Source organism: Arachis hypogaea, chromosome 20 (genome assembly GCF_003086295.3).
Source record: "Arachis hypogaea cultivar Tifrunner chromosome 20, arahy.Tifrunner.gnm2.J5K5, whole genome shotgun sequence".
Taxonomy (NCBI): domain Eukaryota; kingdom Viridiplantae; phylum Streptophyta; class Magnoliopsida; order Fabales; family Fabaceae; genus Arachis; species Arachis hypogaea.
Window position 1 is genome coordinate 138,217,918 of NC_092055.1, and position 12,930 is coordinate 138,230,847.

The window sequence follows — 12,930 nt, forward strand, 5'->3', positions numbered from 1 at the left end:
TATTTTGTTCAAACGTCTTCATTGAGTTGTAATACTCATGTTACAACCTACTCTTTTTTCTACGACTTTCCTATACTTTTTAAAATTATACTCTTGATACTTCCAATACTATTTTCATCAAAATAGAAGATTTCCTGCAACGATAAGTTTAAATTGTTGGTAATTGTTAAATAAAATTGATTTAATTCAACAACATTATAAATTTTTACCTTTACACAATCATTATAACTTTGTCTTTGGTGTTCATCTTTTTTCAACTTTTTTCACAAATAAAAAATTTATTATAATCAGCACCTAACAATGTAAGAATGTCATTCAATAAACTAACTCTAACTCCAATTGGTTGCAATTCTTTACTAAATTTAAGTATAATCTCTTTACTATTAAGCTGTTTCATAACTTTTTTCACACTTAAATGTGTTCGTTTGATTATGCCATTAGAATTTATAAAATATAAAATCTTATTTATGTAATCATTATAATCAAGATGTGAAAAAAAAATTAGAGTTTAAATTATTTTGAATATAAAAAATTCAAGATTTGTTACTATGGTATTAACATTCAAGATTCAAGATTATATATATATATGATTTATAAAAAGTATATATAAAAAACAATATAAATATCATTTCTTTTAATTTTATGTCCTTCACATGTAAGACAACCAATACCAATAATATGCTTTTCAACAATACCCACTTTATGGTTTCTTTCCCGATTGTTATAAATATACAATGAAAAACACGTGTGCCATTTATTTGATAATGATATCGATGTTATGTTGATTGATGCCCTAGATAGGCATTATAGGTATACTCTTGTTTTAAGAAAGTATATATTGATATATTTTGAAAGGAGAAAAAGTATTGATATTTAATATTTAATGGACACTAGTACTTAGTCTCATATTAATTATATCAGATGATCAAATTTAAGATATAAGTATAAAACTATATCTGGAATAATTCTATAGTTAAGTCTTTTAAGATAAAAATTTAAGTACAGTTAAATTTATGTGAAGTTGATAATTAAAAATCGTTAAATAATTTAATAAATTTAATTAAATTATTATCTTAACTCTCAATTAATTGTCAATTTCACATAAAATTAACTGTAACTAAATTTTCATGGTTTTTTAAATATTTTAAGTTTGGAATTTCACGTTCAAATTTGTTTCTCTGGTCGTCCTCACTTTAATTTACCAATTTGGATTGAAAAAATATTATTTAATGCAAATCATTGTGCTTTAATTTCTATGAATTTCGTTCACTATTATTTATGGATGATGCCTCATCTCATGAGAAATGAAGACTACTCTCAATTTGAGATATTCCTAGTTGTATGATAATTAACTTCTTTAAGTACCAATTTGGCCATATACAATAAAAGTTGATAAAAATTATTGAAGTATTTGTAAATCATGAAAATGTGATCAGAAAAAATAGAAACGTGCGATTTGTGAGAGAGTGACAACTGGGATCTAACAAGCAAAGGCGAGTGACGGAATAACAAAGCATGGAGCCATGGACCAGTACCGCGGCCCACCACCTATTCAATCGACGAACCAGTCTTCCATTATCCAGTTCTGTGTTTAATTTCAATTACACTGAAAATCCAATTAATAATATTTTTAATTTTTTGTTACTTTTTACTATAATCCTTGTTCTAAGATCTAAATTCTTAATTTCATTTTCATTTTTTAATATTGTTAGATTATGTCATTATGTTTTAAAGATTCAAAGAATAACTTTGTGTCTTTCATATGTGTACAAAATGTAAAGAAAAAAACATAAAATTTGTAATTTGATTTAATTTAATTCACAATATTTAAAATAAATTTTAACTCTATTCAATCCAATCAGGAGTAGAACTAGACTAAACTGTAGAAAAGCACAAAAATTAATTTTATAATATAAAAAAACTAAATTAAATATTTTAGGAGAATTAAATTAAAAATTTTATATAATTTAAAAAATAAATAAATTTTAGGAGAGCCGTTGCCCCCTTTCCTTACATACCTCTGAATCCAATAATAATATAATATCAACATAATACATCACAAACAACCTAAATCAATATTTTCAGAGAGGGAAACAAAAAGAAATTAACTATAAGAGTAGAATATAATTTGTTTTAAATATTTAAAATACTTTTGAAAATTTATATTATACCCATATTCATGAAAAGTTAATTTCCATGAGTAATTATCTAATAATATAAAATAGAATTATATTATAATAAATGAATAGAAGTATATATATAAAATGTGTAATGATAATGGGCAGTTACATATAGGGGTGGTAATATGTACTCTACTCGTGGATATCCAATTCGATCCCACCTGATCGGGTAGAGTAAGGTGCGGGTAGAGTTCTTGTGTGGGCAGGGTAGGGTGCGGGTTCAGATTCAACCCTCACTCTATATATGTATATGCATATGTTATATACTTATATAATATATTTTAAATGGATGTTGAAGCAAAAATCTCTTACTAAATACAAAAGATCCTTAATTATTAAAAGAAAATTATTAATTGATAATTTAATATATTTTTTTACATAAAAATAAGTTCTATTTTGAATTATCATTAAATTATATAATAATAATAATAATGTATCTTTTCTATAATTCGCATGTAGAGTCGGATATCTGCAGGTTAAGAGTGGGTAGGGTTAGAGTTGAGAAATTCTCAACTCACAAATAGAATAGAGTTGAATTTATATAAAAACCTCAACCCACAAATAAAATTAGAGTTGAATCCAAATCCTATCCTACTCTACCCATTCCCACCCTAGTTACATATATAAATAGTATGGTTTGTAAGACTAAAGTAATTTATTTAGACGGTCCCACTTGGCAGATGCGAAAATGTAAACGAAGTGCAATTTGATGATATGTCGGCCAGCCGTCAAATTAACGTTTAAGATAAGGGGTGAAAGGAGGGAGAAAGTCAAAATTAAAAGAGGGTTAAATAAGAGAGGCGAGCTAGCATTAGCAAGTAGCAGTAGTATTAAGGGTGCATTGGCGCATGTGCTATTAATGATTCATGAATCCATTGTCTCGTTCGCGTTTACGACCAGACCAAGTTATATTATAGTAATAATAATAAGGTGGGTACTCCCATGAAGATATTATAATTGTCTTCATGTGATGATTTTTCTTTTTGACCTTTAGATGATGGAGTGTAGGGTTAGATTTTGATATGTTATAAAAGTGTTGTTTTTATTGGAAGTGTGGTCAAATCAATAAATCACACTTTTATACAAAGCATCTTCATAAAAAGATGTTTTTTGCATCTTCATTTGAGTAGCTCCCTAATAATAAAGCCACTCCTACTCACCACTTCCATTCCATTCTTTTCTTTTGAAAAGTCGCTTCATGCCCCTCCATCTCTACGCCCTCTAATCCTTCCCCCCTTTTTTGCGTGTTTTGACTTTCCCCACGTTCATAACACGCGCTTACCAGTATAAATACCCTCCTCCTTCCTCTTCGCTCTTCATTCCTCAACTCTCAACTCTCAACTCTCAACTCAAGTTTCAACTCTCAACAAAGAAAACAAATCAAATTAAATCAGATCACACCTCAGATTCAGATCCATGGATAACGAGATCGACGTTCCTCCGTTCTTTCTCTGCCCAATCTCGCTTGAAATCATGAAGGATCCAGTAACCGTCTCCACCGGCATCACCTACGACAGAGAGAGCATCGAGACATGGCTCTTCTCCGCCAAGAACAACACCTGCCCCGTAACCAAGCAACAACTCTCTTCTTCTGATTTCTCCGATCTAACTCCAAACCACACTCTTCGCCGATTGATTCAGTCATGGTGTACCATCAACGCTTCCCACGGCATCCAAAGGATTCCCACACCTAAACCACCGGTCAACAGAAACCAGATCTCAAAGCTCCTCAAAGATGCTTCCCGTTCCACCACCGTCAACCAGATCAAGTGTCTCAGAAAGCTCAAATCCATTGCTTCTGGAAGCGAAACAAACAAAAGGTGCATGGAAGCTGCTGGTGCCGTTGACTTCTTGGCTTCCGTTGTCAACAACAACATCGATTGTTCTTCTTCTGATCATCACGACGACGACGATGATGATGAAGCTTTGAAGAATAGTCCCTCCGATGAAGCACTAAGCATGCTCTACAATCTTCATGTATCCGAAGCTGGATTGAAGAATCTCATAGGATTCAAGAACGGAGAGTTTGTGAATTCTCTAACGAGGATTTTGCAGAAAGGAACATACGATTCAAGAGCTTACGCAGTTTTCTTGCTGAAATCAATGTGTGAGGTGGCTGAACCGGTTCACCTTCTTCACTTAAGAACCGAGTTATTCGTGGAGCTAGTTCAGGTTTTGAAGGACCAGATTTCTCACAAGGCAACAAAAGCCGCCCTCCACGCTCTGATCCAGATCTCTTCGTGGGGGAGAAACAGGATCAGAGCGGCAGAGGCCGGCGCAGTTGCCGTTCTCGTGGAGCTTCTTCTCGAAACTAAAGAGAGGAAGCCCTGCGAGATGATGCTAGTTTTGTTAGAGGTGCTTTGCCAGTGTGCGGAGGGAAGAGCGGAGCTATTGAGCCATGGAGCGGGATTGGCCATTGTTTCCAAGAAGATTCTTAGGGTTTCGACGATGGCGAACGATAGGGCGGTGAGGATTCTTTTGTCCGTGGCGAAATTCTCCGCGACGCCGGTGGTTGTTCAAGAGATGCTGAAGCTTGGTGTGGTGGCGAAGCTGTGCTTGAGTCTTCAGGTGGATAGTGGAAGCAAGACGAAGGAGAAGGCGAGGGAGATTCTCAAGATTCATGCTAAGGCATGGAAGAATTCTCCATGCATACCTACCAATTTGGCTTCTGCATACCCGGCTTTTGCTTAATTATTTCAAAAATTGTTACCTTGTATAGAAATTCTTTGGAAAGGAGTAGAATAATTATTTAGGACAAACACAAAATTGGAAATTAAATACATACGCCCGGGCATCCAATTTAATTGCCCATGCATGTATAAGCTAAGAGATCTATCTAGAGATTATTCACAAATTTAAATGGTTAATTATACTCATTTTTTTCATCATTTATTTCGGATTCTCATTCTCTTTTCTTTCCTTTCTCTCATGTTTATAATTTTAATTTTCACTTGGAAACTTTATTTAACTTGATGGGATTCAATTTTAAGTTAAATATAAACTTTTCTGTCAAGTTATATTTCATCACCAACTGTAATTATATATATATATGATGTCTAGTCACTCTAGTGTATATATATCTAACCTGTTTGGTAGCAGCAGCAGCTTAATGTTTAAATAAAAATGTTGTTCATCTTACAAAAGATTTTAAGTATTGTATATTATATCTTCAACGCTAACTCGATAAGCTTTACCATAACGGAAGCAATAATGTATATGTTCATGTTTTGCAAGGATATACATCGGTATCGAGTTTAAGAGATGTCATATTAAATTAGTAATTCTACTTAACCTCATACGATATCTTTAACCTATATATATATATATATATATGGACAAATAACAAAACACCACAGATTATATTATCACGTCAGCATTTATTTTCAACAAATTTATTATTACAGCAACAAATTCAATTCATTGATAATTTTCATCAGCAAAAAATTTAGCTCCAAAGATAATTTACAGCAACAACAAATTTAGTTAGGTGATTGTTTCAGTAACACAGTAACAATTTTAAGGTTATGATAATAAGCAACAAATTCAACTCAGTGATAATTTTCATCAACCTAAAAGTTAGCTCATATTTTCAGCACCAAATTCAGAAAATTCTACTTCATTCATAATTTACAGCAACATTTAGATCAGAAATAAAGTAAATTAATTGTTTAGTAATTAACATCATTTCAAAATACAAAAAGAAGTAAAATCTGAAAAAGACAAAACAAAAAAAGCGACAATGTAGAAACTCATCAACGGACTACGGTTCACGGCGACGACGAAGTCCCGAAACCAGAAGACGACGAGCGACGATGATCCGACGAGTTGTTTCTGTCGCCGGCGACGAGGAGCTTAGGAAAAGCTGCGACACGTGGAGACGCCGGCGAGTGTGACTGAGACGAGACTAGAGTGAGACTAAGAGAGACTGTAGTGGACTAGTGTGAGAGAGAAGAGAGAGTTTCAGTCTGAAAATTGAGAGAGAGACATTCTTTAAAAGAGATATAGAAAAACTCAGAAAAGATGAAGAAAAGTTCTTTTGAATTGTTTTTTAGATGTGTTTTCTTTTTCTTTTTTTGTATGAATGAACATCAGGAATTAAGGTTTATGAAGGAGTATTAACGAGATTGATGTACATGAATAATTAGATGTTATTTTATTTTTTAAATTATTTAAATTTATAACTATAAGTTAGCTCAAATTTTTTGATTAATTTAAAGAGATAGATTTTGTCCAACATAAAAAAAAGGATATTTCATAAAATATTTTTTATTTTCCGTAAATTATAAAGGTATTTTAATAAAAATATTGATATGATATATATTTTTTAAAAAAAATAAATGCTTACGTGGATAATATAATTTACTTAGCGTTTTGTTATTTGTTCACATTTTTATCGTATTAGTATGTATGTATGTATTTATTTATTTCATCATCATCACATGTGCTTCAATACATGCATGCATGTAATTCCAATTTTTCCATTTCCATGCTAGATAGCTTAATTAGTCGTAACCAAATTAAAACTATTAGGATAATTGGTTACAATTTACAAATCAGTAATATATAAGTCAGTTTTAGGAACTCCTAATAGATCTAACTAAATAAAGTAAAAATTTACGTACAGGTATTTTTATATAAAATTGAAAGTTAAAAATTATTAAATTATAATTTAATTAAACATTAAATAAAGGGCCCCAAAATGAAAAAGGAGAAAAGCAAAAAAAAATTGAGTTAACGGTGAAAATGCTGATTATATTATGATAAAACAGATAGAGAAATAATATCAATTACTTCGGCTAAAACTATATAGGCATAGCTTCATTTTGCCCCTCCTGAGTTAATTTATATGAAAGAGTCAACAGTTGATCGAAATGATTAGGTTGTGAGATTCACTTGAGACTAGTTGAGCGAAATAATTAAGATTCAGAACTCTATTGTATTTGAAACAATTAAACTTAAAGTATGCAATTAAGTGTCTCTGGACTTTTTTGAATACTTGCACTTTTTTTTATTTTTCTTTAAAAGTTCGTGATTTAAGCACTTGTAGAAGATGAATATTAATTTGTGAATGGTAATTATTATGGTGTCTAAAAATATTTGTCTAATTTATTAAGAAAATTAAAAATAAATATTTAATTTTAAATATATAAAAATACATAATTATTAAATATTCAAATTTTACTATAAAAAAATAATTAGACAAAAATTAGATACTAAATTATAAATATTATAGAATTCACGTACCCTTGTGAATACAATAATGTGCCTTAATAAGTTTCAAACCCGGACGAAGCCAACCTATATAGTTAATAGTGATATAAAATGAACACCTACCACAATTTTGTAACATGAAATCAAACTTCTCGAAACTTCTCTTACATTTGACTCAAAATAGATGAATAAAAGAATCAATGCATGCAGTAAATGGCATGAAGCCACGAACAGAACACTCGCCGTATCAGTCTGGTTCATTGCATTGGCTCCTGAAAAAAGTTACTCCAAATTCGGAACCAATACTAATGCTTAGCTTATTATTGTGATTAATTAATTAGTCAAGTTAATTATTATATATATTCTATATAGGATTAGTATTAGCAGGTGCATGTATGTATGAGCTTGCACACGTTAATGCCACCCTTTGATCTTGTAAGATATATATGGTGAGGACCATGTCTTAGAATAATGAAGTATATACTTTAGATGAGATCTCATTAAAATTATTACTATTATAAACTTTGTTGGTATTTCTAGGACATCATGTGTAGCACAAAAATTTGGAGAATTTTTAAGTAATTTAATATTAATGAGATTTTTTTATTTATTTTATTTGACTATTATAAATATTAATAATGTTGAAAAGAAAAAGTTGTTAATTAAAAAAATGAGTTTTTTTTTTTAATTTTAAATAATAAAAATAAATCACGTTACTAATGTATCGTACCATCGTAAAGTAAATATAATAAAAGAAAAGTGAAACTCATGTGCAGTCGACTTCACGTGAAATCGACTTCACCTGAGTTTTCACTTAAAAGAAAACTTTCAAACTAGAGAATTCATTTTGTCTAAACTGAAGTACCAAACTTTTAGCACCGGCGAAGAAAAAAAAAAGAAACTGCGGTGGCGTGGCTTCATCGCCGACTAAATAATAGTAGAAAAATGATGTGAATATGAGACACATGAATAATGAATTGTATAAGAAAAGAATAATCATCTCCCAACTGGCTCCACAACACGTTCGAGAACATTATTAGAGATTTAGAGGTCAATATTTTCATAAACATGAAAACATGCAAGTTTATGAATGAATATTAAAAGATAAAGACTCACGGAGTTTTCTTCGTACCAAGTTAATTGTTGAAAGTTATTAGATGATAATTTAGTCAAATTTATTAAAACATCTAATGATTTTTAAATATCAACTTTATATAAAAATAAACAATTTTATTACGTTACTAATAGTATTTCTACTAACTTCTGCTAACTTTTGTTTATAACTGTATTTAATAAAAGTGTCTTTATAGATGTGTCTAATAAAAATATTTTTTTTATGATTGTGTCTAACAAAAATATTTTTATAAATGTATTTTTTAAATATGTCTCTTTATACATATATTTAAAATATAATAATTAATTATTATTAATAATAAGTTGACCGATAATATATTAGTACTCTATACTTTTCTAAACATAAATGCATGTAAATTTCTACCATCTTAAAAACTACGTATCGATATCTATCTTTCTTATTATTGTCGTTAGAGATATTTTCATATAAATAATTATCAAGTTTTTTTATATAATGAAAGAAAATTACCATTTGAATATGATTTTCTGACCATATTAATTAATTAAACAAGAAAGAGAGACCGCAAGTGAGGTTGTGTAGTTGTGTTCTGGCCATTGATACAACTTGTGTTATTAGGTCTAATCCACGCCGTTGGTTCTTTTCAGAGGGACAGGGTTGTTGAAAGTTATTGAGAGCTGAGCGCCTCCCCAATTGATTAAAAATTTTCCATATATTTATTTTATAATAATAAAAGAAAGAATCATTATTTTGTCATGTCATTTCTAATTATTAAAAATAACTTCAACAATATATAATTAACAGTACGCTTGTGTTGACCACGTTATGGTCATATTTGTCAGAGTGTTGAGGCTCATCAACATAAGATTATTAAATAACATCTTCAAATATTGGCCTACATTGGCGCTGATTCCACCACGATCTGAAGTTAGGTGACCATTCTAAGATCCAAGTGGTAGTGGTTACAACTTGAGCATATATACCACTGGAAAATCGATATCATTCAATCAATCAAATATTTTTTGGACTTTATAATTTTTGTTAGGTTCATGTTAAAAAAAAAATATAACGGTGCAACAACAACAACAACAACAACAACAACAACAACAACAACAACAACAACAACAACAACAACAACAACAACAATAATAATAATAATAATAATAATAAGGATAAAAAATATATTTTTTTAAAAATTTGTTAAAAATTTTTAAAATATTTTTAAGTTTTATTTTATTTTAAAATTTTTTAAATTAATCTTAAGTTTTTAAAAAAATTAATTATTAAAAATATATTTAATATAAATTGAAATTTTTAAAAATAAAAATAAAATAAAATAAAATTTAAAAATATTTAAAAAATAAAAAATATATTTTACCCTCATGGTCATGATTTTTGTTCGAAGCACATGGAGAATTGACAGAGACATGGAGTAGGAATGTACGAGACTTTCCAAAAAGTTGATGCTTCAAGGCTCCAGCCAGTAGTGTACATAATTGACAATGTTGACATATATTATGTGTTTGAATAATAACAAAATGAGTTGCTGCAGGCTTCATTGTATCGATGATTATGTATTTATTAGGTGTCGTTTGAATAAATAACTTAAATAATTTTTTTTAAAAATATTTAAAATATAAAAATTTTTAATAATAATTTATAAATAAATTATTTTATATTTAAACTTTTTAATTATAAAAATATTTATTTTAAAATTATAATTTTGAATAAATAATTTAAAAAATATATTTTTTTTCATAAGAAAATAAATATTAAAATAACGATAATATATCAAATATTTTTTAATATTAAATATTAATTTTACATAATTTAATCATAAAATTCTAATTCACAATAATTTTGATGGTAATAATCTTAATGACAGTGTCAAATAAATTATTGTATAATTAGTGTTTAATATTTTATTGTGTATGATATGATAGGTAAAAATAGAAAATAAATATAAAATGTATGTCATGTATATTTTATTGTTGTTTTTTATTTTTGCTACTCTTATTAGAACTCTCTCCTCCTTTATTGAGGTCAAGAATTTACTTTAACAACTATAAAAAAAATAGTAAGTTATATAACACATGTAAAATCACATGTGGAAAAAAAAAGAATTATTAGATTATATACCACACATAATATTAAATACAAATTTAATAATAAAAATAGAGTGGTAGAATGATAAAAAAAATACCTGAAAAGGATATATGCAACAGCTGGTTCAAATAGAATTGTTCATACCCTGACCTAACAAATAAAAGTCAAGCCCAATCAAAAGGCTCACTAATAAAGTGGCCCTTTATGGTAAAGATCAACAAAAAAGACCAGCTCTACTTGACCTAACGAGTAACTGGTTCCTGATATTTCTCCGTTATATCTAGAAGGGAGATCTTAATAGACTCTCAAGATAAAAGGAATAGTTATCTATCAGAAAAGATAGAACTACTCCAACAAACGTGGTTAGCAGCTCTATTATAAATACACTTGAGTCCCCAGGTATAACTCACGTTCTAATATACTAAAATCCTGCTTAAAACCCTTGCTAAATTAAGCATTGTAGTCTCTTGCAGGTACCATCCCCCACCTCCTCACGAAGAGCTCAGATAGGCGGCACATCGGCACCAAAGAAGTTGGACGCTGCCATACTAAGGGATCTGGACCTCACATTCAGGCCCAAATCAACGTTTCAGGTAACTTTCGGAACATTGACGCCGTTGTCGGGGACTTGGAATTCTACCCTTGACAAATGGCAGATCGCGAGCATGAGGACGGCCACACGGCATCTGAGTTTGAGCAAGAAGCTCAGCCAGAAGGATATGCCCTCGTGCTTCCTCCTCACCACATCACTAAGGCCCTCACGAGGAAGGAACCTCAAAATCCTCAACCAAGGAGGATTCATTCCAAGGTCCACCATCCCAAGGATGAGGACCGCCCTCATACAACTGAGATCCTGGACCTGGTTCATAGCCAAGGAGATCGACTGCAACAGCTCGAACATGAGGCTGAACGACAACGGGAAGCAAAATGGGAGTTGCGAAGAGAAGTAAGACGACAGAAGGAGCTAGAAGATAAGCTTCGAAAACTGGAAGCTGACCTACAAAGGAAGAATAATCGGGCGGAGCGTGACGAAAGTCCCCTGGGAGGAGAAGATCCGTTCACATAAGAGATCATGAAGGTTAAAGTTTCCAGGATTTTCAACATGGATCTCTACGACGGAACATCCGACCCGATCCACCATCTCAGTAACTTCAAATGTAGAATGTACCTGGCTGACGCCTCTGACACCACCCGTTGCAAAGTCTTCCCGACTACTTTGACCAAGGCGACCATGAAGTGGTTTGATAACCTGTCACCCAGGTCGATAACCTACTTCGACGAGGAAATTCCTGACCAGATTCTCCATCCAGAAGGACAAAACGAAGCATGCCTCGAGCTTGCTGGGAGTAAAGCAAGAAGTCGGGAAAACCCTCCGTGACTATATGGAAAGGTTCAATAAAGCCTATTTGGAGATCCATAATCTGCCAACCAAAGCTGTAATTATGGGTTTGGTCAATGGCCTCAAAGAAGGACCATTCTCCCAATCAATATCTAAACGATACCCGCCTTCTTTGAATGAAGTTCAAGAAAGAGCAGAGAAATACATCAATATAGAAAAAAATTTTCGACTTAAAGAACCATCCCCGGGAACAAACCTGCCCTACTACCAAACTCCGGACAAAGAAAGGAAACCCAAAAAAAAAGATGTGCAAAGTGTAGAGAAGCCCCGAAAGTACCACAACTACACCCCTCTAAGGATTTTCCTGGTGGATGTTTACCGTGAGATATGCCACGCGAAGAAACTCCCACCTCCTTGTCCAATTAAGCATAAGAAAGCTGGAAGTCGGATTGAATATTGCAAGTACTACAAGCTGTACGGACATTCCACCAACGAATGTTACAACTTAAAGAAAGTCATAAAAAAGTTGGCTAGAGAAGGCCAACTTGACAGATACCTGGCCGACAAATTGGACGACCCAAGAAAGAAAAGACGGGATGAAGAAGGAGGACGACCTGAACGCCCTCCTAACACCTCAGAGAGACACATACACATGATCAATGGTGGGTTTGCAGGAGAAGGGATATAAAAATCCTCACGAAAAAGATACCTCAAGGAGGTATATCAAGTCGAAAAAGATAGTTAACTGATCGACTTGCCAACTATTTCTTTCACTAAAGAAGATGCTCAAGGCATATTACCTGGACCTGATGATCCCGCGCGTGGTAATAACCATGATCCTAGCAAATGCTAACCTTTACAGAACTTTGATAGATCAAGGTAGCTCGGCTGATATTCTGTTTAAACCCGCTTTTGACAAACTTGGATTAGAAGAAAAGGATCTAAAGGCATACTTCGACAGGCTCTTCGAACTAGGAGATACCTCGATCCGACCCCTTAGT

General features: G+C 31.6%; 2 protein-coding genes across 2 annotated transcripts; both read left to right on the plus strand.

The window, feature by feature from the left end:
* The first annotated feature begins 3,484 nt into the window (after window positions 1-3,484).
* Window positions 3,485-5,072, plus strand: LOC112784548 (E3 ubiquitin-protein ligase PUB23). The gene has a single exon (XM_025827787.3). The coding sequence runs from the start codon at window positions 3,597-3,599 to the stop codon at window positions 4,869-4,871; it is 1,275 nt and encodes a 424-aa protein (XP_025683572.1). The 5' UTR covers window positions 3,485-3,596; the 3' UTR covers window positions 4,872-5,072.
* Window positions 5,073-11,972: 6,900 nt separating this feature from the next.
* Window positions 11,973-12,617, plus strand: LOC140183271 (uncharacterized). Its single transcript, XM_072231304.1, has one exon. It carries the CDS (start codon window positions 11,973-11,975, stop codon window positions 12,615-12,617), a length of 645 nt encoding a protein of 214 aa, XP_072087405.1.
* Window positions 12,618-12,930: the final 313 nt, after the last annotated feature.